This window comes from Bombina bombina, chromosome 6, assembly GCF_027579735.1.
Source record: "Bombina bombina isolate aBomBom1 chromosome 6, aBomBom1.pri, whole genome shotgun sequence".
NCBI classification, from domain to species: Eukaryota; Metazoa; Chordata; class Amphibia; order Anura; family Bombinatoridae; genus Bombina; species Bombina bombina.
Genome location: NC_069504.1, coordinates 733,822,366 through 733,849,706, shown reverse-complemented (window position 1 = coordinate 733,849,706; position 27,341 = coordinate 733,822,366). Strand labels below are relative to the sequence as shown.

Sequence of the window (27,341 nt, the reverse complement as noted above, 5' to 3'; positions counted from 1 at the left end):
TATATGACCATATGGAATGGTGCAGTTAGGAATGAGATCAATAGGGCAGTCATACTTCCTATGTGGTGGAAGTGTGGCTGCCTCAACCTTATCAAAAACATCAGCATATTCTTTGTAGCAATCTGGTAATGTCTCTACATTAATATGACAAAGTGTATGAGAATCAGTGCAGAATTGCTTGCAGTACTGAGAATCAAAAACTACAGTAGAGTCTGTCCAAGAAATAGTGGGGTTATGCATAGACAACCACTGAATACCGAGTATCATAGGGTAGACAGAACTTGGTAAAACATCAAAAGATATTAACTCAGTATGCCCTGAGTCTGAGGTAACCTTAAGTGGAACTGTATGGTGTGTGATAGGACCAGAACTAAAAAATGATCCATCAACCAAACGGATGGCTAGTGCAACACTCTTTTTTATTAGTGGTATTTTGTGCTTATCAACAAAAACTAAATCTATGAAATTCCCAGATGCTCCAGAGTCAATTACGGCCTGTACGTCTATCTTCTGCTGATCCCACTGCAACGAGAGAGGGATTGATAAATGAAGCAAATTATTATTAACCATATTAACATTGTGCTTAAATCTCACTCTCTTACCCTTCTTTTGACGAAGGAGAGATGGGCAATCCCTTACGCCATGATCCTTTTTGGCACAATAGAGGCACAAATTAAGCAGTTTGCGTCTGGCTTTCTCTTCAGGCTTTAAAGGGCCTCTAATCACAGCAACATCCATGGGTTCATCAACATTCTTGGTAGCATGGGTAGGAAGATTTATATGATAGGGAGTGTATTTCTTAGGAGTGATGTCAGTTGTGGGTTTTTCATATTTCCTTTCCCTGAGTCTCCGGTCAATACCAATACATAAAGTCATGAGATCCTCAAGAACATCTGGAATGATACCTCTAGCAAGTTCATCTTTTAATGAGTCACTGAGGCCCAAGCGAAATTGATTTTTCAGAGCTGGGTTGTTCCATAAAGTGTCAGGAGCCCATCTTTTAAAGTCTGTTATGTATTCCTCTACCATCCTTTTCCCTTGGCGTAAGGATCTCAAAGCTGTTTCAGCAGTATTCTGCTTGTTATGATCCTCATATAAAAGGGACATCGCAGAAAAAAAAGAATCAAGAGAATTTAATATGGGATCATCAGTCTCATAGAAAGTGTTGGCCCAAGATTTAGCTTCTCCACGCAAAAAAGAAATCACAGTCAAAACTTTAATTCTGTCAGTAGGATAAGACCTAGGTTTCAAAGTGAACATAAGAGTGCAAGAATTTCTAAAGTCTCTGAACATGGACCTGTCCCCAGAGAATTTCTCTGGCGGACTTACAACAGGCTCTGGCGTAATCTCAGAAGTGGAAGGTTTAGTTGTCATATGCTCATTAATAAATTTTCTAATATTCTGGTTCTCAATTTGTATCTCTCTTAAACCCTGTAACATACTATCCATACTTTGTGCTAGAGAACCCACTCTATTGGAAAGCTCACTCAACTCCATGATAGTGGATAGAGGTACTTTTATTTTTGGGCTTGGTAATATGTTATGTTCTGTAAAGTTATGTGTTAGAACAGGTGGTAAATAAGTTTAGGTACCTAGTATCCGCTATAGTAGGACCACTCAGCCTCACACCAAACCTTGGATTCACACAGATTTAACTTACAGGAATCCGGTTTTGCTCATTGAACTGAGGGTCACTACTGCAGGGTACAGAGTGAAAACGGAGCTGTCACGCAACCAGGTTACAGGATGCCTGTATTTCAACAGATAGGAGGAGTATCTATAGATAGAGTAGGTAGTTAATCAACTAATTACTTAGTGATTAAATGATATAGCTGACACATATACAAAGAAGACAGGTAGTGAAATGGAATGTAATACAAACAGATGTAGTACAAAGAGATATTGTAATTAGGCCAAAATGTATTTGTTAGGAATTCAGCACTTCAGGCAATATCATATGTAGTTAGAATGATATTTTGGATTATGTTATCAGATATAGATTATGCAAGGATAAGATAGTAACAAACGATAAGTCACTTAGTTAGGTTCAAGGTGGTCACAGCAAATGATGTTAATCAAGCAGCAGTTCAAACAGAGTAAGCAATGTAACAGGCAGTTGAAGTTAATCCTGCATTTTAGTGATAGTAACAGTCATTGAATACAGTGCTTAGGTAGTTTGCTTACTTGAGAGACATAATGATATCCAAATAGAGTAATAAAATATACAGACCAATTCCTGATGGTTATTTGGAAGGCTAAGTCAGAGCCAGATGAAAACCTTACGGTATCCTGAATGCTTGTTTGTAGAAAGGACACAGCGCGGTACACGCGCTGCAGACACGCTGAGATGCCGGGTGTGACGTCACAGCCACCCGGTGTAACAGTTAGGGAATTGAAAGCAGCTCCTTTGGTTCCTAAGAAACTGCAAGTAATAGAATAGGCACACCGGCACACAGCAATGAAGGATTAATGTAGGCTGCAAAGATTCAAAGCAACAAGTAAGTAATCCCCACAGATTGAGGAAAGGGCAAGGTGTCTTCAGAGAGGAGTCACATAAAGTAACTGATTCAAAATACCAAGCGAGGAGCATAGAGAGGAAGAGCCTTAAATAGGAAAAGAGGATTCAGAATTAAAGGGACAGGATTGTAATAGTGAATACCCTGACAGAGGGTTCTGAGCCATACCTATAGCAGGTTATCCTTATTTCGTTCTTGGGATAGTACACCCAGCTGACCCTCTATTCATTTATTTCCCAGGCACATTTTATATTATGCGTGTCTCTTCTGCCCCCAACAATAGTGTAATAAAGAATTCAGGCTCACGCCCCTTAGGTACTTAGCTTATCTTCTTTGTAATGATTCCAGTTACTTCGTCTGTAATCCCGACGTTCCCAGCAGTGTTCCTGCACTGCTGTATTCCTTCTGTTCCTTTTAGCTTGACGGTGGGGGTTCTCACAGCTCCGGTATCACTCCAGCCAGTAACGTGCTGTTTTACCCGGGTTGTGTGCGGCCGTGGTACTCTGCGTTCACCAGTAGGCAGGCTAGTATCCTATAGCCCTTTTCCAGCAGGTATTCCCCTGGTGTGTGGTTCGTCTGTAGCCGGATTTCCCCCGGCGGTATCTAGCTGCTTGCTAAGGAGTCTCGGCAGGAAACTTCAATCCGCCAAGAGGCTCCTTCCCTTAGCTTGGTGTCGCAGCGAGCTCTTAGCGCGGGCGTCTCTCTCAGCGTCCGCTCACGTGACCGCTCCCACCGGAACACGTGGAGCATTAATTAGTGCTCCCACACAAGAGTAAACTTCACTAGAAGTTATCTTTTTGCACGGGTCGGATAGCGTGTTTATTACAAGCTGAAAGTAAAAAGTTTGCATGCGAGCAAAACCCGACAAGAGTTATTAATATTTCACATTCCAATTGACAATATTATTTTTATTCTAAATACATATTTCTATAAATATCTGTATATACCTATATTGTACCTGTATATCTATTCCTATAGGTATAGAGATAGAATTTTTAAAATTTTTATTATTAAATATATATGTGAAGAGTGTAGGAATGTAACACAGTGTCGGGTTTCCGCACATAAAGAATGAGTTATCTTAAAGTGAAGGTCTATTTTGATGAATTAGTGCCCGTTTTTAATAAACCTATTAAAAACAAGGGCACTTTAATTCATAAAAATCGACATTTCACTGTTTTCTTCAAAAACGTATCTTTTAATCCTGGCAGCCGCTCCAGCACTTCCTCCGCCCATCGCAAGCTGTCTTCGCGGGTCCAAAATGACGAATCCGGCTTCCTTCAATCACAGTGTTGCATCAGGCCAAGATTCCCCCGGGGGAGAAAACAGTGAAATGTCAATTTTAATTAATTAAAGTGCCCTTGTTTTTAATAGGTTTATTAAAAACCGGGCACTAATTCATCAAAATGGACCTTCACTTTAAAGGGATACTAAAACCCCATTTTTTTTCTTTTATGATTCGGATAGAGCATGCAATTTTAAGCAACTTTCTAATTTACTCCTATTATAAATTTCTCTTTGTTCTCTTGGCATCTTTATTTGAAAAAGCAGGAATGAAACCTTTGGAGCCGCCACCCTGGATAGCGCTTGCTGATTGGTGGCTACAACATTTTACAAGTTGAAAGTAAAATCTATTCACATGAGCGCTAACCCAACGCAAAAAGCCGAACTTGGAATATCAACCGCATTAACGCATTCCCCGTAGACTTCAATGAATTGCGAAAAAAGGAAAGAAAAAAAACCTAACACCCTACTTGCGCCCCAAACTCGATCACCTTTAACCAAAGTGCGTTAACCCGACATGAAATATGAATATTTCATATTCCAATGTTCTTCACATAGAATATGTTCTATTTATTCTTAAATACATATATATATATATATATATATATATATATATATATATATATATATATATATATATATATATATATATACATATTCCCTGTGTGAAGAACATTGTAATGTGAAATATTTACAGTGAATGTATAGTCAAACACTTTATTAAATATGAGTATTGCATACATTTGATTTTTCATATTTTCAGTTACTTGACTGCAAAGGGATCCAATGCACTTATATATGTGTATGTATATGTGTGTGTGTGTATATATACAGATGGCCCTCGGCTTACGCCGTTTCAATTTGTGCCGTTTCAGAACAACCTTTTTTTTTCCAGTCATGTGACTGCTATTGAAAAACAGTGCACTTATTAAAATAGCCAGTAGGTGGAGCTGTCCGCTTGTGTTGCAGCAAAGTTATGCAACTTAGCAGACTGCAATTAATCTGTGTACACAGAGCAGACCAGACCTATCGAGCAACAAGATTTAGCAGCCACTTCCCTATTATCTTCCTGTCCAGCTGCTTGAGGTGAGGGTGCCTAACTGCCTATTAATCACTCCAGATTGAAATGCATAGAATAGGTGCAGAACCAATATTATCTAACATGCTAACAATGCAGAGAACTGTTTGCAGAAAAATACAAGTAAAAAAATGTTTTTGTTCATTAAACTTAGTTTGATGATACAGTCTGTTGTGTGATTATTTAATTAGGTTTATAATGCTGTTTAGCATTTAAAGTCTTCATTTCAAAGCTTTAAAAATAATGTATTAGGTGTTACCAATGACAATTTTGAGAGGGTCCTGGAATCTAACGCCCTCACTTCCCATTGACTTACATTATAAACTGGGTTTCAATTTACAACAATTTCGATTTACAACCATTCCTTCTGGAACCTAACCCCCTGCGTAAACTGAGGGCTACATAACTTGAGGTATAGATATATACCCCAAGTTCCAAAACAGGATATGCACTCCTTGTAGTACACCTTAAATAGCATCAATCAGGGTGCTAGTCAATAAAGTTAAATACAGCATCCTCATCACGACAGCACTCACTGGATTTGCAAATAACACTTTTATTTACAAAAAATATTAAAAAGATTTTCTATCACAGTGTTATTATGAGTGTAATTGTACTTTTAAATGCAATTTTGATGTGATTTGTGCAACTTTTGCATAACCGTTAAGCAGAGCTCTTAAGTTGCACTATCCCGATGCGCGTTAAATTCAACTGCGCTCCAGCGAATGCATTTTCTTTCAACCTGTAATACGAGTGCTGCTTCCGACACGTGCAAAGACCCGCAATAAACCCCTTTTCGCTCATGCGCAACAGTGTGCCACTCGTAATCTAGCCCTAACTTAACAATAACTCATTTTGTGTCATACAAATCCTGGTTCTTTGAGTTGGAACAGAGTTTGGATGAGGGTGCATTGGACATGTGCAGCAAATATACATATGTCCCATACATCTCTAATAACTTTTACGTAAATCATTTTTGATAGTAAGAATATATTGCACTAATGTACATTCTTGACTATTGTTTCATGAAAGCTTATTACTTACTACATGCAACTAATATAGCACTCCCAAAATCAGAATTTTTTGTCAGTTCGCTTGTATTATTAAAGGATATTTAAAAAAAAAAAACAAAAAAAAAAAACACCAACACAAAAACGCCAGTATCAATATAACAATGCACAACCTGGATATCCAGTTATTTTTAATAATATTAATAATTATACATCAGAAGCCAATAAAATAATGAAAAGAAAGCTTCCACTCAGGGTAGGACGGACATATATGTGGGAAATGAAATACACAAGACACATGGGGAGAAGATAGACATGTGCATTAATAGATGGGGCAGACACAATAGGGAGTGACATATATGTAAACACATGGAGAGATGGGACATGTGAAAGGTCATGATGCCAGCAGGACATTCTGTGAGAGGGACTGACTTGAGACCGTCATGACAAGGTGTGTATGATAGTATAAAGATATTTTTTATGGATAGATGAGAATAATAATTTAAGGAAAAAAATGTATCCAAGGATAAAGGTAGAAATATTGAGTGTGGTGGACATGACTGATGAGGCAGTACGTGTATGGTGCATGTACATATATCAACGTTCAGCTGATCACAAACCACACACAGCAGGGGTTGAGATAAATTGCACTTTGGGGCAAATCAAAGGATGACAAAGGGTTGCACTTTACCCCGTTGGTGAGTAAAGTATTATTGGGTTGCAGTAAACTGAAGCATTCACCCATTAAACACACAAAGCAATAGCTGTTTATAACATCATATAATAGCACCTCCACTTTATTCACTAAGTGTGTTTTAATGTCATGTTTACAAGCCCTGCATTCCATTACCAAATCTATCATGTAACTGTGGCATGTAAAACTCTGACCCTACCTAAGTGTATAGCAGTTGTGTATTAGAGACTGATTCTATAGAATAGTGCGAGCAATCAGAAGTAAATATGGTCCTATAGTGTGTGCGTGTGTTTCATATGGTTATCCTACAATCTGTGTAAGTCTCGGTTCATGGAGAGGTGAGAGGCATTGGAGGAATGATGTCCTTGCTTCACGTAACCACTCAAGTTCATACACACAAGTCACACTCTAACTCTCCTCAAGGTACACAGGAGTGGAGGATTCATCTCCTGGACAAACCCCCTCAACCCCTCTCTTTAGTAGTATTAGGGGAACTACGGCCCCTGAAAGGTTAGAACAATAGCAGTTTTCTTTTCATCTCATTCTTCTTCCACAGTGGCAGCTTAACAAACTCATCAATAGGCATGCAGAAGAGGCGCTGGAACTCCTCTGGTGAAAGGTACTTCTAAAGAAAAAAAAAAGATAAACTGATAAGAGATATAAAAACCTATTATAGCAACAGATAGGCAATGAATTATTTGGTGGAATGTAACACAAAGTTAGAGACACGAAACACATCATTGAAATAAGATGTTTAATTACATATAGTTGGGAATGTATGGCTACCAGTAGAACCGGGTCACTTGTGTTTATTGATGATGTGACTGCTGACAGAAGCAGCAAGATGAATTCTGAAGTGTAAAGGGCTCTACTATCTGCTCAGATTCATTCAAATGCTGCTAAAACGTATAGGACGGCTATTCACAGCATACTGTGAAAGCAACCGAATAGCTTTTCAAAGCAAACAAGTGGAATATTTTTCAATGGCCAAGTCATCTGACCTCAACCCAAATGAGGGCAAAAAGACACAAACAAGAAGCAACTTAAGAGAGCTGCAGTAAATGCTTAGTAAAGCATCACTAGGGAGGAAGCCTGGAATTTGGTGATGTGCATGGGTTCCAGATTTCACTGAAAAGGATGTCCAACCAAGTATTAAGAATGATCATTTTATTTATTAATATGTTAGTTTGTGCAATGATTTTTTTAGCCACTGAATACATAATGTATGCTTACCTGATAAATTAATTTCTCCAACATAGGTGTGTCCGGTCCACGGCGTCATCCTTACTTGTGGGATATTCTCTTCCCCAACAGGAAATGGCAAAGAGCCCAGCAAAGCTGGTCACATGATCCCTCCTAGGCTCCGCCTTCCCCAGTCATTCTCTTTGCCGTTGTACAGGCAACATCTCCACGGAGATGGCTTAGAGTTTTTTGGTGTTTAAATGTAGTTTTTATTCTTCAATCAAGAGTTTGTTATTTTAAAATAGTGCTGGTATGTACTATTTACTCTGAAACAGGAAAGAGATGAAGATTTCTGTTTGTAAGAGGAAAATGATTTTAGCAACCGTTACTAAAATCGATGGCTGTTTCCACACAGGACTGTTGAGAGGAATTAACTTCAGTTGGGGGGAAACAGTGAGCAGACTTTTGCTGCTTGAGGTATGACACATTTCTAACAAGACTCGGTAATGCTGGAAGCTGTCATTTTCCCTATGGGAACCGGTAAGCCATTTTCTTAGTTTAAGTAAAATAATAAAGGGCTTCATTAGGGCTTAAAAAAACTGGTAGACATTTTTCTGGGCTAAAACGATTACTTTACTAAGTATATTTGGCAGATTATTACTTTTAATAGTTGTTAAATCTTGGGGATTGTTTTAATAAAAACGGCAGGCACTGTATTGGACACCTTTTTCACTGGGGGCCTTTTCTAGTCATAGACAGAGCCTCATTTTCGCGCCTCTAATGCGCAGTTGTTTTTGGAAAGCATGGCATGCAGATGCATGTGTGAGGAGCTAAGAACCACTGAAAAAGCTTATAGAAGGCATCATTTGGTATCGTATTCCCCTCTGGGCTTGGTTGGGTCTCAGGAAAGCAGATACCTGGGACTGTATAGGGGTTAAATGTAAAAAACGGCTCCGGTTCCGTTATTTTAAGGGTTAAAGCTTTCAAATTTGGTGTGCAATACTTTTAAGGCTTTAAGTTACTGTGGTGAAATTTTGGTGAAATTTGAACAATTCCTTCATACTTTTTCACATATTCAGTAATAAAGTGTGTTCAGTTTGAAATTTAAAGGGACAGTAACGGTTTTATTGTAAAACGTTTTTGTGCTTTGTTGACAAGTTTAAGCCTGTTTAACATGTCTGAACCATCAGATAACGATGTTCTATATGTATGAAAGCCAATGTGTCTCCCCATTTAAATATATGTGATATATTTGTGTCATAATGTCCAAACAAAGTAGGGATAATAATGCCATAGATATGATATTGCCCAAGATGATTCCTCTAATGAGGGGAGTAAGCATGGTACTGCATCATCCCCTTCTGTGTCTACACCAGTTTTGCCCACACAAGAGGCCCCTAGTACATCTAGTGCGCCAATACTTATTACCATACAACAATTAATGGCTGTAATGGATAATTCTATTGCATGCATTTTTTTCCAAAATGCCTACTTATCAGAGAAAGCATGATTGCTCTGTTTTAAACACTGAAGAGCAAGAGGACGCTGATGATATCTGTTCTGACATACCCTCACACCTATCTGAAGGGGCCAGGAGGGAGGTTTTGTCTGAGGGAGAAATTTCAGATTCAGGGAAAATTTCTCAACAAGCAGAACCTGATATTGTAACTTTTTAATTTAAATTTCAACATCTCCACGCACTACTTAAGGAGGTATTATCTACTCTGGATGATTGTGACAATTTGGTCATTCCAGAGAAATTAGGTAAGATGGACAAGTTCCTAGAGGTTCCGGTGCCCCCCGATGTTTTTCCTATACTCAAGCGGGTGGCGGACATAGTAAATAAGGAGTGGGAAAGGCCCGGCATACCTTTTGTCCTCCCCCTATATTTAAGAAATTAGTTCCTATAGTCGACCCCAGAAAGGACTTATAGCATACAGTCCCCAAGGTCGAGGGGGCGGTTTCTACTCTAAACAAACGCACTTCTATTCCTATAGAAGATAGTTGTGCTTTCAAGATCCTATGGATTAAAGGTTAGAGGGTTTGCTTAAAAAGATGTTTGTTCAGCAAGGTTACCTTCTACAACCAATTTCATGCATTGTTCCTGTCACTACAGCTGCGTGTTTCTGGTTCGAAGAACTAGAAAAGTCGCTCAATAAAGAATCTTCGTACGAGGAGGTTTTGGACAGAGTTCAAGCTCTTAAATTGGCTAACTCTTTTTTATTTTAGATGCCGCTTTGCAATTAGCTAGATTAGCGGCGAATAATTCAGGGTTTGCTATCGTGGCGCGCAGAGCGCTTTTGCTTAACATCCCTTTCAAGGGTAAAACACTGTTTGGCCCTGACTTCAAAGAGATTATTTCAGACATCACTGGGGGAAAGGGCCACGCCCTTCCTCTGGATAGGTCTTTTAAGGCTAAAAAGAAGCCAAATTTTCGTCCCTTTCGCAGAAACGGACCAGCCTCAAATTCTACACCCTCTAAGCAAGAGGGTAATACTTCTCAAACCAAGCCAGCCTGGAGGCCGATGCAAGGCTGGAACAAGGGTAAGCAGGCCAAGTCACCTGCCACTGCTACCAAAACAGCATGAAGTGTTGGCCCCCGATCTGGGAAGGATCTGGTGGGGGGCAGACTTTCTCTCTTTGCTCAGGCTGGGGCAAGAGATGTTCAGGATCCTTGGGCGCTAGAAATAGTTTCTCAAGGTTATCTCCTGGAATTCAGGGAACTACCCCCAAGGGGAAGGTTCCACGGGTCTCAATTATCTTCGAACAGGCATTCTTACACTGTGTAGAAGACCTGTTAAGCATGGGAGTGATTCATCCTGTTCCATTAGGAGAACAAGGGATGGGTTTTTACTCCAACCTGTTCATAATTCCCAAAAAAGAGGGAACATTCAGACCTATTTTAGATCTCAAGATTCTAAACAAGTTTCTAAGGGTTTCATCATTCAAAATGGAAACCATTCGAACGATCCTTCCTACCATCCAGGAAGGTCAATTCATGACCACGGTGGACTTAAAGGATGCGTACTACGTATTCCTATCCACAAGGAACATTTTCGGTTCCTAAGGTTCGCCTTTCTGGACAAGCATTACCTGTGGCACTTCCATCCGGATTAGCCACTGCTCCAAGGATTTTCACAAGGGTACTAGGGTCCCTTCTAGCGGTGCTAAGACCAGGGGGCATTGCAGTAGTACCTTACTTGGACGACATCCTGATTCAAGTGTCGTCTCTGTCAAAAGCAAGGGCTCATACGGACATTGTCCTAGCCTTTCTCAGATCTCACAGGTGGAAAGTGAACATAGAAAAAAGTTCTCTGTCCCCGCCAACAAGAGTTCCCTTCTTGGGAACAATAATAGTTTCCTTAGAAATGAAGGTTTTTCTGACAGAGGCCAGAAAATCAAAACTTCTAAGCTCTTGTCAGGTACTTCATTCTGTTCTTCTTCCTTCCATAGCGCAGTCCATGGAAGTAATAGGTTTGATGGTTGCGGCAATGGACATAGTTCCTTTTGCACGAATTCATATAAGACCATTGCACCTGTGCATGCTCAGACAGTGGAATGGGGATTATACAGACTTGTCTCAGACGATACAAGTAGATCAAATAACCAGAGATTCACTCCGTTGGTGGCTGACCCTGGACAACCTGTCACAGGGAATGAGCTTCCGCAGACCAGAATAGGTCATTGTCACGACCGACGCCAGTCTGGTGGGCTGGGGCGCGGTCTGGGAACCCCTGAAAACTCAGGGTCTATGGTTTCGGGAAGACTCTCTTCTCCCGATAAACATAATGGAACTGAGAGCGATATTCAATGCTCTCAAGGCTTGGCCTCGACTAGCAAAGGCCAAATTCATAAGGTTTCAATCAGACATCATGACGACTGTTACATATATCAACCATCAGGGGGTAACAAGGAGTTCCCTGGCGATGGAGGAGCATCCGGGGGAGTGGGAACTCCATCTGGAAATCTTTGCCCAAATAACTCAATTATGGGGCATTCCAGACATGGTTCTGATGGCCTCTCGTCAGAACTTCATGGTCCCTTGTTACGGGTCCAAATCCAGGGATCCCAAGACGACTCTATTGGATACAATAGTAGCACCTTGGATCTTCAACCTAGCTTATGTATTCCCACCGTTTCCTCTCATTTCCAGGCTGGTAGCCAGGATCAATCTGGAGAGGGCTTCGGTGACCTTGATAGTTCCTGTGTGGCCACGCAGGACTTGGTATGCAGACCTGGTGAATGTGTCATCGGCTCCACCATGGAAGCTACCTTTGAGACAGGACCTTCTTATTCAGGGTCCATTCGCACATCCGAATCTGGTTTTCCTCCAACTGACTGCTTGGAGTTTGAACGCTTGATTTTATCAAAGCGTGGGTTTTCAGATTCTGTAATAGTTACTCTTATTCAGGCTAGAAAGCCTGTAACTAGAAAAATTTACCATAATATATGGAAAAAATATATCTGTTGGTGTGAATCTAAAGGATTCCCATGGAACAAGATATAAATTCCTAAGATTCTTTCCTTTCTACAAGAAGGTTTGGAGAAAGGATTTTCTGCGAGTTCTCTGAAGGGACAGATCTCTGCTTTATCTGTTTTACTTCACAAAAGGCTGGCAGCTGTGCCAGACGTTTAAGCGTTTGTTCAGGCTCTGGTTAGAATCAAGCCTGTTTACAGACCTTTGACTCTTCCCTGGAGTCTTAATCTAGTTCTTTCAGTTCTTCAAGGGGTTCCGTTTGAACCCTTACATTCCGTAGATATTAAGTTATTATCTTGGAAAGTTTTGTTTTAGGTTGCAATTTCTTCCGCTAGAAGAGTTTCTGAGTTATCTGCTCTGCAGTGTTCTCCGCCCTATCTGGTCCATGCTGATAAGGTGGTTTTACGTACTGAGCCTGGTTTTCTTCCGAAGGTTGTTTCCAACAAAAATATTAACCAGGAGATAGTTGTACCTTCTTTGTGTCCGAATCCAGTTTCATAGAAGGAACGTTTGTTACACAATTTGGACGTTGTCCGTGCTCTAAAATTCTATTTAGATGCTACAAAGGATTTCAGACAAACATCTTCCTTGTTTGTTGTTTATTCTGGTAAAAGGAGAGGTCAAAAAGCAACTTCTACCTCTCTATCTTTTTGGCTTAAAAGCATCATCAGATTGGCTTATGAGACTGCCGGACGGCAGCCTCCTGAAAGAATCACAGCTCATTCCACTAGGGCCGTGGCTTCCACATGGGCCTTTAAGAACGAGGCTTCTGTTGATCAGATATGTAAGGCAGCGACTTGGTCTTCACTGCACACTTTTACCAAATTTTACAAATTTGATACTTTTGCTTCTTCTGAGGCTATTTTTGGGAGAAAGGTTTTGCAAGCCGTGGTGCCTTCCATCTAGGTGACCTGATTTGCTCCCTCCCATCATCCGTGTCCTAAAGCTTTGGTATTGGTTCCCACAAGTAAGGATGACGCCGTGGACCGGACACACCTATGTTGGAGAAAACAGAATTTATGTTTACCTGATAAATAACTTTCTCCAACGGTGTGTCCGGTCCACGGCCCGCCCGGGTTTTTTAATCAGGTCTGATGATTTATTTTCTTTAACTACAGTCACCACGGTATCATATGATTTCTCCTATGCAAATATTCCTCCTTTACGTCGGTCGAATGACTGGGGAAGGCGGAGCCTAGGAGGGATCATGTGACCAGCTTTGCTGGGCTCTTTGCCATTTCCTGTTGGGGTAGAGAATATCCCACAAGTAAGGATGACGCCGTGGACCGGACACACCGTTGGAGAAAGTAATTTATCAGGTAAACATAAATTCTGTTTTCTTTCATGGTGGTGAGAGCGCACAATCCAATACTCCTGAGAATTACTTTTCCCTGCCATTAGGAGGAGGCAAAGATTCCCAAACCCCAAGAGCTCTATGAACCTCTCCAATCTCACTAGTAAACTAGTCTGATGTATAGCCAAGCAAAAGAGGTAGGAAAAAATAATAAGATCAAAATAATAGGAGTAGAAAAAAAGATGTGCACAAAAATAAACCAACACCAGAAATTAAACAGGACTCTCACCACTATGGTCCACGATGCATTACTCCTGGGAACTAACACCCAAGCTGTGGAGTCCAAGAGTAATAAAAAATAAGGGCAGAGTGAAAATAATATATTTTTCCACAGATAAAGCTAAATACACAACTTGGAAGTTTTTTTTTGTTTTTGTTTTTTAAATCTGCACTTAAAATGACCTACAGGCACAAAACAAAAACTTATGCTGAAACTACTGCCTGAAGAACATTACTTTTTGTTAAAAAACAAAATTTATGCTTACCTGATAAATTTCTTTCTCTTGTGGTGTATCCAGTCCACGAATCATCCATTACTTGTGGGATATTCTCCTTCCCAACAGGAAGCTGCAAGAGGATCACCCACAGCAGAGCTGTCTATATAGCTCCTCCCCTTAACTTCCACCTCCAGTCATTCGACCAAAGACAAGCAAGAGAAAGGAGAAACTATAGGGTGCAGTGGTGACTGTAGTTTAAAAATAAAATAAAAAACACCTGCCTTAAAATGACAGGGTGGGCCGTGGACTGGATACACCACAAGAGAAAGAAATTTATCAGGTAAGCATAAATTTTGTTTTCTCTTGTAAGGTGTATCCAGTCCACGGATCATCCATTACTTGTGGGATACCAATACCAAAGCTATAGGACACGGATGAAGGGAGGGACAAGGCAGGCGCTTAAACGGAAGGCACCACTGCCTGTAAGACCTCATTCTTAAAAGCCCATGTGGAAGCTACCGCTCTAGTAGAATGAGCTGTAATTCTTTCAGGAGGCTGCTGGCCAGCAGTCTCATAAGCTAAGCGTATTATACTCCTTAGCCAAAAAGAGAGAGAAGTTGCCGAAGCCTTTTGGCCTCTCCTCTGTCCAGAGTAGACAACAAACAATGCAGATGTTTGACGAAAATCTTTAGTAGCTTGTAAATAAAACTTTAAAGCACGAACCACGTCAAGATTGTGTAATAGACGTTCCTTCTTTGAAGAAGGATTAGGACACAGTGACGGAACAACAATCTCCTGATTGATATTCTTAGTAGATACCACCTTAGGTAGAAAACCAGGTTTGGTACGTAATACTACCTTATCTTCAAGCCGAGGAGATAGCTACTAAAAACAGAACTTTCCAAGATAAGAGCTTAATATCTATGGAATGCAAAGGTTCAAACGGAACCCCTTGAAGAACTTTAAGAACTAAATTTAAACTCCATGGCGGAGCAACAGGTTTAAACACAGGCTTTATTCTAACCAAAGCCTGACAGAACGCCTGGACATCTGGAACCTCAGCCAGACGTTTGTGCAAAAGAATAGACAGAGCAGAAATCTGTCCCTTTAAGGAACTAGCTGACAAACCCTTCTCCAATCCTTCTTGGAGAAAGGATAATATCCTAGGAATCCTGACTTTACTCCATGAGTAACCCTTGGATTCACACCAATGAAGATATTTACTCCATATCTTATGATAGATTTTCCTGGTGACAGGCTTTCGCGCCTGTATTAAAGTATCAATGACCGATTCAGAGAAACCACGCTTTGATAAAATCAAGCGTTCAATCTCCAAGCAGAGAAATTAGACGCAGACGCAGAGAAATTAGATTTGGATGGTTAAAAGGACCCTGAAGTAGAAGGTCCTGTCTCAGCGGCAGAGTCCATGGTGGAAAGGATGACATGTCCACCAGATCTGCATACCAAGTCCTGCGTGGCCACGCAGGTGCTATCAAAATCACCGAAGCTCTCTCCTGCTTGATCTTGGCAATCAGACGAGGGAGCAGAGTAAATGGTGGAAACACATAAGACAGGTTGAAGGACCAAGGCGCTGCTAGAGCATCTATCAGTGCTGCCTTGGGATCCCTGGACCTGGATCCGTAACAAGGAAGCTTGGCATTCTGACGAGACGCCATGAGATCCAGTTCTGGTTTGCCCCAAAGTTGAATCAACTGCGCAAACACCTCCGGATGGAGTTCCCACTCCCCCGGATGAAAAGTCTGTCGACTTAGAAAATCCGCCTCACAGTTCTCTACTCCTGGGATGTGGATAGCTGATAGATGGCAAGAGTGAACCTCTGCCCATAGAATTATCTTTGAAACTTCCAACATTGCTAGGGAACTCCTAGTTCCCCCTTGGTGGTTGATGTAAGCTACAGTCGTGATGTTGTCCGACTGAAATCTGATGAACCTGACCGCAGCAAGCTGAGGCCAAGCCTGAAGAGCATTGAATATCGCTCTTAGTTCCAGAATGTTTATTGGAAGGAGTGCCTCCTCCTGAGTCCACGATCCCTGAGCCTTCAGGGAGTTCCAGACTGCACCCCAGCCCAGAAGGCTGGCATCTGTTGTTACTATTGTCCATTCTGGCCTGCGGAAACTCATTCCCTTGGACAGATGGACCCGAGATAGCCACCAGAGAAGAGAATCCCTGGTCTCTTGATCCAGATTTAGTAGAGGGGACAAATCTGTGTAATCCCCATTCCACTGATTGAGCATGCACAGTTGCAGCGGTCTGAGATGTAGGCGGGCAAACGGCACTATGTCCATTGCCGCTACCATTAAGCCAATTACTTCCATACACTGAGCCACTGAAGGGCGAGAAGTAGAATAAAGAATACGGCAGGAATTTAGAAGTTTTGACAACCTGGCCTCTGTCAGGTAAATCTTCATTTCTACAGAATCTATCAGAGTTCCTAGGAAGGAAACTCTTGTGAGAGGGGATAGAGAACTCTTTTCTTCGTTCACTTTCCACCCATGAGACCTCAGGAATGCCAGAACAATGTCCGTATGGGACTTGGCAATTTGAAAATTCAACGCCTGTATCAGAATGTCGTCTAGGTAAGGGGCTACTGCTATACCCCGCGGCCTTAGGACTGCCAGAAGTGACCCCAGAACCTTCGTAAAGATTCTTGGTGCCGTAGCTAACCCAAAGGGAAGAGCTACAAACTGGTAATGCCTGTCTAGGAAGGCGAACCTGAGAAACCGATGATGATCTCTGTGTATCGGAATGTGAAGATAAGCATCCTTTAAGTCCACGGTAGTCATATATTGACCCTCCTGGATCATAGGTAGGATGGTTCAAATAGTCTCCATTTTGAAGGATGGGACCCTGAGAAATTTGTTTAGGATCTTGAGATCTAAGATTGGTCTGAAGGTTCCCTCTTTCTTGGGAACCACAAACAGATTTGAATAGAAGCCTTGCCCCTGTTCCTCCTTTGGAACTGGGTGGATCACTCCCATAACTAGGAGGTCTTGAACACAATGTAAGAATGCCTCTCTCTTTATCTGGTTTGCAGATAATTGTGAGAGGTGAAATCTTCCTTTTGGGGAAGAAGCTTTGAAGTCCAGAAGATACCCCTGGGACACAATTTCCAACGCCCAGGGATCCTGGACATCTCTTGCCCAAGCCTGGGCGAAGAGAGAAAGTCTGCCCCCTACTAGATCCGTTACCGGATCGGGGGCTGATCTTTCATGCTGTCTTAGAGGCAGCAGCAGGCTTTTTGGCCTGCTTTCCTTTGTTCCAAGCCTGGTTAGGTTTCCAGACCGGCTTGGACTGGGCAAAATTTCCCTCTTGTTTTGTATTAGAGGAAGTTGATGCTGCGCCAGTCTTGAAGTTTCGAAAGGCACAAAAATTAGTCTGTTTGGTCCTTAATTTGTTGGACCTATCCTGAGGAAGGGCGTGACCTTTTCCTCCAGTAATATCAGAAATTATCTCCTTCAGTCCGGGCCCGAATAGGGTCTGCCCCTTTAAGGGAATGTTGAGAAGCTTAGACTTTAAAGTAACGTCAGCTGACCAGGATTTAAGCCATAACGCCCTACGCGCTTGAATAGCAAAACCTGAGTTCTTAGCCGTTAGTTTGGTTAAATGAACAACGGCGTCAGAAACAAATGAATTGGCTAGCTTAAGAGCTTTAAGCTTGTCAAGTATATCATCCAATGGGGTTTCTACCTGTAGAGCCTCTTCCAGAGACTCAAACCAGAAGGCCGCAGCAGCAGTGACAAGGGCAATGCATGCAAAAGGCTGGAGAATAAAACCCTGTTGAATAAATATTTTCTTAAGGTAACCCTCTAACTTTTTATCCATTGGATCTAGGAAAGCACAACTGTCCTCAACGGGGATAGTTGTACACTTAGCTAGGGTAGAGACTGCTCCCTCCACCTTAGGGACCGTTTGCCATAAGTCCCGTGTAGCGGCATTTATGGGAAACATCTTCTTAAAAACAGGAGGGGGAGAGAACGGTACACCTGGTCTATCCCATTCCTTAGTAATAATTTCTGAAAACCTCTTAGGTATTGGAAAAACATCAGTGTAAACAGGCACTGCATAGTATTTATCCAATCTACACAATTTCTCTGGGACCATAATGGTGTCACAGTCATTCAGAGTAGCTAAAACCTTCCTGAGCAACACGCGGAGGTGTTCAAGCTTAAATTTAAATGTAGACATATCAGAATCAGGTTGAATTATCTTCCCTGAGTCAGAAAAATCACCCACAGATAGAAGCTCTCCTTCCTCAGCTTCTGCATATTGTGAGGGGATATCAGACATAGCTACTAAAGCGTCAGAGTGCTCTGTATTTTTCCTAGCCCCAGAGCTGTCTCGCTTTCCTTGTAACCCTGGTAGTTTGGACAATACCGCTGTAAGGGTATGATCCAAAACTGCCGCCATGTCTTGTAAGGTAAACGCTACGGGCACGCTAGATGTACTTGGCGTCTCTTGAGCGGGCGTCCCTTGAGTGGGAGTAATAGGTTCTGACACGTGGGGAGAGTTAGTCGGCATAACTTCCCCCTTGTCAGTTTCCACTGGTGATAAATCTTTTAAAGCCAGAATATGATCTTTATAACTTAAAGTAAGATCAGTGCATTTGGTACACATTCTAAGAGGGGGTTCCACAATGGCTTCTAAACATAATGAACAAGGAGTTTCCTCTATGTCAGACATGTTTAACAGACTTGTAATGAGACCAGCAAGCTTGAAAACACTTTAATTAATGTGAAAAAGCAGAATATAAAAAACGGTACTGTGCCTTTAAGGGAAAAAAACTAACACAAAAACTGCAAAACAGTGAAAAAAGCAGTTAACTCTATGAAATTTTAACAGTGTATGTACCAGTGATGTGCAGTCACTAGAGGCAGGTGAGGCAGTGCTTCACCTCTCATATGGGCAAAAATATATATTTTTTTATTGGCTTTAAAAAAAAAATTGTAATTTTTTTCCCCCAGCATTTTTTTCTCTCACAGCTATATGTTGTGCAATGGAGAGGCACAAGCAGGTCTGCCCACCATTACACAACATGCTGCGCCATCTACTGGATGCAAGTGGTTAAGATCATTGCATGGCTCATTAACTGCTTATTTGAGGCAGTCCTATTTGGGCTGAACCAATCCAGCGAGAGGCATTAGTAAGTGGAACATAGGGTTGGGGCTGGATGTTAAATCATATAAAACAAAACAAAAAGGAAAAAAACAACTTTCATATATTTTGTTGCTGTTCTGTAAACCTGCTAGCTTTGCTAAAGTGAAAAAGAGAGTTCTGTTCTTCCCCTCTAAGTGCAGTGGAATGTGCCACTGTCACTTCCTGAATCCTTCCAGAGCAGGAGAGAGGCACAGAGAGCAGTGTTTCACCCACATCTTATTATTAAAGTAAGATTTTACTATAAGGGATTCTGTTAGTGAAAACGATAATTTAATGAATGTGGTTTAGTGTTTTTTTACACTTTTACAGCAGGGTCGTTTTTGTATTTTGTTTTCTCAAACTTTACACCCACTAACTTAGCAGCTTGCCTCTGTACTTCACACTAAATTATAGACTCATTTTCTTAACTCTCTGTAGCTCTGCTGTTTTATTACTTTAAAATGCAGTGATCCCTCTCCCCCCCTTGTGTGTGTGTGTGTGTGTGTGTCTCTATCTATCCATCTCTCTCCTTATGTGTTGTTCTCCCCCATGGTCTCTTTCTCTCTCTGTCTCTCTTCCTCCCCCTCTGACTCTCATCCCTTATGTAATGAAAGAATCTATAAGCATAATTTGCAGCATTAAAGTAAAAAGTATGTTTTAAACATATTTTAATGGACATGGATTTCTAGATCTCATAATCAGAGCAAGCATTGTGTTATCTGGCAAGAGTTTCTGTTACAATCCTTTTAGACTAAAATCAGATGTTTAAAAAATTGACCAGTTTTCCAAGACACCGTTTAAAGGGACATGAAACCCATATGAAACCCATATGCAAATTTAAATAACTTTCCAATTTACATCTAATATCTAATTTTCTTCATTCTTTTGATGTCCTTTGTTGAAAATCATATCTAAATATGCTCAGTAGCTGCTGATTGGTGGCTGCACATAGATACCTCATGTGATTGGCTCACCCATGTGCATTGCTATTTCTTCAACAAAGGATATCTAAAGAATGAAGGCGTATCCTAGCCACTGCCTCATCAGCCTCTGACGTCACTGGTATGTACTAGACTAAAATAGCATTGCACCCACTTGCAAATGGATGATTAACCCCTCAGGCTCAAAAATGAAGCATAAAAATGGTAAAACCGTTATAACAGTCACAGGCAAACTGCCACAGCTGTGCTGTGGCTCCTACATTCCCATAAAACGACTTTTGTAGGCACAAAAACCCTTTACAGAGGTCCAATATGTAAGGGGACTCCTTCAGGGAAGCTGGATGTCTCAGAATGTAAAAGTTACTGCGCAATTAGAGCGCGAAAATAGGCCCCTCCCACCATGCACTGAAAGTCAGAGGGCCTAAAAAACTACTCCTAGGAGTCAAATAACAGCCACGTGGAAAACTAGGCCCCAAAGAAAGATTTATCACCCTTAGTAAAAAACGTTTCTTATAACACATGTAAACGTTTAACATACTAAGCCATCAGAGCAATTAACATGAAAATTACCCTTTACGGCAAGCATGATGCCAGTCGTTATTAAATCACTGCAATCAGGCTTACCTCAAATATATCAGGCACTGTCAGCATTTTCTAGACTTCTTATATATCTCTCTAGAAAAAAATATAATGAACATACCTCAAGGCAGTTAATTCTGCAGGCCGTTCCCCCAGCTGAAGTTTCCCCATCTCTTCAGTTATGTGTGAGAACAGCAGTGGATCTTAGTTACAAGCTGCTAAGATCATCAAAAACCTCAGGCAAAACACTTCTTCTAATTTCTGCCTGAGGTAAAAACAGTACAACTCCGGTACCATTTAAAATAACAAACTTTTGATTGAAGATAAACTACACTAAGTCACCACATCTCTCTAGCTACTTCCCTTGTCGAGAGCTGCAAGAGAATGACTAGAGGTGGCAGTTAAGGGGAGGAACTATATAGACAGCTCTGCTATGGGTGATCCTCTTGCAGCTTCCTGTTGGGAAGGAGAATATCCCACAAGTAATGGATGATCCGTGGACTGGATACACCTTACAAGAGAAATAAGGAACACAGATTGAATGATTTTAATTGTAATATAATGCTGATACACTAGGGGGGTATATGTAACTCAACATTGGTTGGTTGATACCGCTGGTGTTGGGATATAAATTGATGTATTACCTGTTGCTAATCAAGCATGTTTAAGGACTAAGTGTCCGAAACGCTGCTTGCTTTGTTAGTGACCCACGGTATGTAAAAAAGGTCAGTGCTGATGACTATTGGTATGTGGATTAGAGGATATTGCAGCATATTGGAATCAGCATGCACTAACACAGGCAAGTGCTGTGCTTTTTGGTGATTTTGTGTGAAATACCAAAGAGTGCCACAGAAAAAGCGAAAACATTAAAATTGTAGAATTTAGTAAAAGTATGCAAAAAACAAGTAGCTGCATTGCAAATTTGGTCAACAGAAGTCTCATACTTGAAAACCCAAGAAGTAGCAACTAATCTGGTAGAATGAGCAGTAATCCATTTAGATGGAGGTTGTCCCATCTCCAAGTAAACTTTATGGATTAAAAGTTTCAACCAAGAAGCCAAAGAAAGGGTAATAATGTGCTGCCCTCATTTAGAATCAGAAAAATGGACAAAATGACTAGAGGTTTGATTGAAATTGTCTTATATTGTCTGAAGACACAACCTTAGGCAAAAAAATCCTGATGAAAAATGAGATAAGGTGAGTAACATGCAATTTTGAAACACTTTTAGCAAAAGAGATAGCTAAAAGAAACAAAACCTTCCAATTAAGAAGCTTAATATCCACCTTATGCATAGGCTCAAACAGAGGAGGAGAACCTAAAACACAAAATTTAAATTCCAAGGAGGAGAAATTAGCTTAATAACAGGCTTAACAGGAATAAAACTATGAATGTCAAGATGATTGGCAGCCTTCCTATGAAACAAAACTTAAAGAGCAGAAATATGCCCCTTCAAAGAAGTGGCAGATAGGCCATTATCTAGACCAGAGCTTTCCAAACTTCTCATATTGATGACACACTTTTTAGACCTACATCATTTTGCGACACAGTAATTCAGTTGTACTAGCAAACAGGAGGTTAAACTTACTTGTTTAAAGAGATAAGGACACATAAATTATATATGACTACTGCCCATGCTGCAAACACACTGCTGTTCCACTCATTGACTACACGTGCAGTCATGACCCGATTGAGGAGACTACATGTGCAGTCAGGAGCCAATGTGCCGCCAAAGTCGCCAATGGGAATAGTTTCAGTTTCAGCTGAGATGCACCAATAGGTTAAGAAGATCTGTAACCCACTAGGTATCAATCACGTGTAAACCACGTTATATGCGTAGCAGGCAGGTGGAAAGTTGGAAAAAAATTTTTTTCAAGTTTGTGCTAAAGCTGGGACACACCTACACACTGCCGCCGACACAGTAATGTGTCACGGCACACAGTTTGGAAAGCACTGATCTAGACCATCCTATAAAAACTGCAGAATCCTAGGAAAAACCATGATCCCGACACCAAAAAAGCTTATGAGCATGGATCAAAGTCTCAACCACAGAATCTGAAAAACCTCTATGTCAGAGAACTAACCGTTCAACCTCCAAGCCATCAAGTTTAGAGACTTGAGATCTGGATGGAAAAACAGACCTTGAGACAGAAGGTCTGGTTGCAGAGGAAGACAGGCAATTGGATATCTGAACTAAACCCTGCAAGGCCAAGCTGGAGCAATTCGAATTACTGATGATTCTTCTTGCCTGGTCTTGGAAATTACTCTGGGAAGAAGAATCCAAAAGGCATAGGCAAGCAAATCTGAAAGGACCATGGAGCTACTAGAGCATCCACAAACTCCACATAAGGATCCCTGGACCTCGCAAAGTAACTGGGAAGTTTGTTGTTTAACCAAGAAGCCATCAGATCTATTTCTGGGAGACCCCAAAGATCCACAATCTGAAAGAAAACATCCTGATGGAGAGACCATTCCCTGGATGCAGAAACTGGCAACTGAGAAAATCTGCTTCTCTGTTGTTCACTCCTGGAATACGAACAACAGAAAGTAATTCTCTCATGGTCACAGACAGTTCTCTCATGGCTATATGAACTGTGAGTTTCCCCTTAATGATTGATATAGGCCACTGCTGTGATATTGTATGACTGAAAACAAAGAAAAGACTCCCTTTTCAATAGAGGGCAACTCTGAAGAGCTCTGGGAATAGCAGAGTTCTAAAATATGTATTGGCAACCTCACCTACCAAGGAGCCCAACCCCCTGTGCTTTCAGAGACCCCCAGACAGCTACCCAACCTGAAAGACTTGCATCTGAATTGATCACAGTCCAAGTTGGATGATCAAAAGAAAAATAAGCTGATAATTCAGTCACCAAGACAGGGACTGACCTGTTCTGAGATCTAGAAAGATCTCCTAAAACAGCTGACTATGATCACTGCACCATTGTCTAAGCATGCAAAGCTGAAGAGGCCTAGTGAAAATGAGCAAATGGAATAGCATCCGATATAGCAATCATTAGGCCTAATACCTCCATGCAAAGAGTAACTGAGGGAAAAGTAAGAGACTGAAGGATTTGACAGGCTGAAACCAGCTTCAGCCTTCTATGATCTGTTATAGTCTAATGGAAACTGAATCTATCTGAACCCCCCCCCCAAAAAAAAAACCTTTGTCTGAGGAAACAAAGAACTCTTTGAAAAATTAGTCTTCCAACTATGCTGTTAAAGAAACAATAACAGTCTGTTGGTGTGAGATTCTGCTAAATGTAAAGATGGAGCCTGAACCAAGGTATCGTTCAGGTAGGGAAAAACTCCAATACCCTGAGTTATGATCACAGACAGAAGGGTACCCAGAACCTTTGTAAAAATTCTCTGAGCTGTAGCCAGACCAAATGGTAGAACAACAAACTGGAAATTCCTGTCTAGAAATGTGAACCTCAGAAACTGATAATGTTAAGCATCCTTTAATTGTTGACATAAACTGACGTTGCTGAACAATTTTGAAATTAGGAACTTTGACAAACTTGTTGAGAGCTTTTAGATCCAAAACTGGTCTGAAACTTACCGCCTTCTTCTTTGCGACAATGAAGAGATTTGACTAAAATACTATCCCTTCTTCCAACAATGGAACAGGAACCATAACTTCCAAAGTTTCTAAATCCAAAACTGACTGAAAAAAGGTTAGGTCCTTCAAATGTTTCTTTGGAACACTGGACAGAATAAACCTTCCTCTGGAAGGCCTTGTTCTGAAACCTATACGATAACCCTGAGACACTATATTTAGAACCCAGAGGATCTGTAACAGACTAAAACCAGGCTCCCTGAAAAAGACACAGCCTGCACCCTACCAGAGTCACTGGATCGGATTTGCGTACCTTCATGCAGACTTGGAGGTAGGGGTAGATTACTTACACTGTTTAGGCCTATTCCAATTTGAATTGGTTTCCCAGCAGAGCCAGGGAGACCTGGTTTTTGAGAGGAGGAATCTGATTTTTGGAACCCTTAGATTTACCCCTGGACTTCTTGTCATGAGGAAGAAAAACTCCCTTACAACAGTAGAAATAATATAATCAAAATTAGAGCCAAACAATTTCTTTCCTTGAAAAGAAAGAGATGATTTAAACATCATGGACGAGATTACATATATACGCCGCAGGCTTCAGCGTAACTGCTGAAACCCGCATTGCCCATAATTTCACCCTGCACATTGGGGAATCACATATATCTTAAAAAAAAAAAGTTACATCTCCCGTAAAAGTCTAAGCCACCTCCCAAAAATAAACCCGAAACGTCAAAACCCCTGTATCCACAATCCCCCCACATTGCAACTAATAATAAAAGTATTAACCCTTAACCAGCCATTCACCCACATTGAGATCTACCTAATATATGTATTAATCCCTAATCCGCTATTCACCCACAACGCCAACTACCTATCAACACTATTAACCCCTAATCTGCCAACCCCCCACAACGCTAAGTACCTATCAACACTATTAACCTCTAAACCACCAACCCCCCACAACACATTAAACCTAATTAACCCATTAACCCCTAAACTGCCAACCCCCCCAAAACGCAAAGAACTAATTTAATTACTAAGACCTATAACCTAACACCCCCTAAATTAACCAAAAATTACAAAAAATAAAAAATACTGTTACAATTAAAATAAAAAATTTAACATTACTTTAAAAAATAAACTAATAAATTAAAAGAATCTAAAATTACAAAAAATAAGAATATATTACAGAAAAAAATAAACAAAATTATCAAAAATTAAAAAATGAAACATAATCCCTATGAAAATAAAAGACCCCCCAAAATAAAAACACCCCCTAATCTAAACTACCAATAGCTCTTAAAAGAGCCTTTTTTTAGGGCATTGCCCTAAGTTAAACAGCTCTTTTACATTAAAAAAACCTAAGATACCAATTGCCCCTAAAGGGGCATTTGCATGGGCATTGCCCTTAAAAGGGCATTCAGCTCTTTTACAAGCCCATTAAAACCCTAATCTAAAAAATAAAATAAAATCCTAAATCTAACCCACAAATAGGTACTCCCTATTCCTGAAGTCCGGCGGAGAATGTCTTCTGCCAGGAACTGAAGTCTTCTTGGAGGTGGCGATATCTTCTTCCAGCGCGGCGACCTCTTCTATCTTCATCCAGGACCAAGCCGGCATGGAGCGGAGGTGACCGCAAGGTATCCCATATTTAAACGGGTACCTTGCATTCCATCTTCAGTGTGCGGTGACGATCGTACGAAGAGGATCTCCACACTCGATGGCTCTGTGGTCGCGGGTCTTCTGTTCCGCGGTCACCTCCGCTCCAAATCGGCTTGGTCCTGGATGAAAATAGAAGAGGTTGCTGAGCTGGCTAGAAGATATTGCCGGCTCCAAGAAGACTTCACTGCCTGGAAGACGACCTTCCCTGCCGGACTTCAGGAACAGTGAGTACCTATTTCGGGGGTTAGATTTAGGAATTTTTTTTATGTTTTTTTTTTTTTTTAGATTAGGGTTTTAATGGGCTTGTAAAAGAGCTGAATGCCCTTTTAAGGGCAGTAAAAGAACTAAATGCCATTTTAAGGGCAATGCCCATACAAATAGGTAGCTTAGGTTTTTATAGTGTTAGTTTTTTTTGGGGGGGGGTTTGGTGGGTAGGGGGTTTTACTGTTGGGGGGACTTAGTATTTTAAAATGTAAAAGAGCTGTTTAACTTAGGACAATGTCCTCCAAAAGGCCCTTTTAAGGGCTATTGGTAGTTTAGATTAGGGGGTGTTTTTATTTGTTTTTGTTTTGTTTTTTTCTTAGGGATTAGGTTTAATTTTTTTATTTTTGATAATATGGTTAATTATTTTCTGTAATGTTAGACTTTTATTTTTTGTAATTTTAGCTTAATTTAAACTTAGTTTTTTTTATTTTTAAAGTAATGTTAGGTTTTTTATTTTAATTGTAATTTAGCATTTTAAAATTTTAGGTAATTGGGGTTAATTTAGGGGCTGTTAGGTTAGGGGGCTTAGTAATTAAATTAGTTATTTGCGTTGTGGGGGGTTGGCCGTTTAGGAGTTATTAGATTATTTAGGTTTATTGCGATGTGGGGGGTTGGCGGTTTAGGGGTAAATAGCTTAATTAGTTACTTTGCATGGATGGCGGATTAGGGGTTAATATTTTGATTAAGCATATTGCGATGTGGGGATAGGCGGATTAGGGGTTAATATACTTTATTAGTTATTGTGGTGGTGGTGACAGGTAGATAGATACTGCTCATGGGTTAGGTGTTTGTTAATACTTCCAGGGAGTTACAGTGCTTACATTTTTAGTGCAAGGCTTGTTGCGCCTGCCTAAATGTGGGCGAGGTGAAAATGGAGTAAAATGTCACAATTTTTGCTGCGTAAGTTCTTGCGCTGAATATGTGATACCAATTTGCAACGCGGTTCTATGTTAGTTTATGGGAGTAAGATTAAAGGGTGAAATATACGCTCCGCTTTTATATGCGGCACCGTATATGTGATTGCAATACCCGACTAAAAACTGTTGATGCCGGCTTTTGCGGGTGATGCCGCATATGTAATATGTGTTTAGCTGTAATTTTCCTCTTACTCATTTACTGTACCCACACATATTATATACTGTTTTTCTCGCCATTA

At 40.7% G+C, this 27,341-nt stretch overlaps 1 protein-coding gene across 2 annotated transcripts in view; it reads right to left on the bottom strand.

Moving 5' to 3' along the window:
* Positions 1-6,041: 6,041 nt before the first annotated feature.
* The window catches only part of DMTN (dematin actin binding protein), a 168,259-nt gene continuing 146,959 nt past the window's right edge, over positions 6,042-27,341 (bottom strand). The window contains exon 17 of one of the 2 annotated variants that reach the window (XM_053717953.1): positions 6,042-7,207. In XM_053717953.1, the coding sequence (XP_053573928.1) occupies positions 7,094-7,207 (114 nt within the window). In that variant the 3' untranslated portion in view covers positions 6,042-7,093. The remainder of the gene's footprint in view (positions 7,208-27,341) is intronic. The other variant, XR_008402885.1, reaches the window with a different exon arrangement.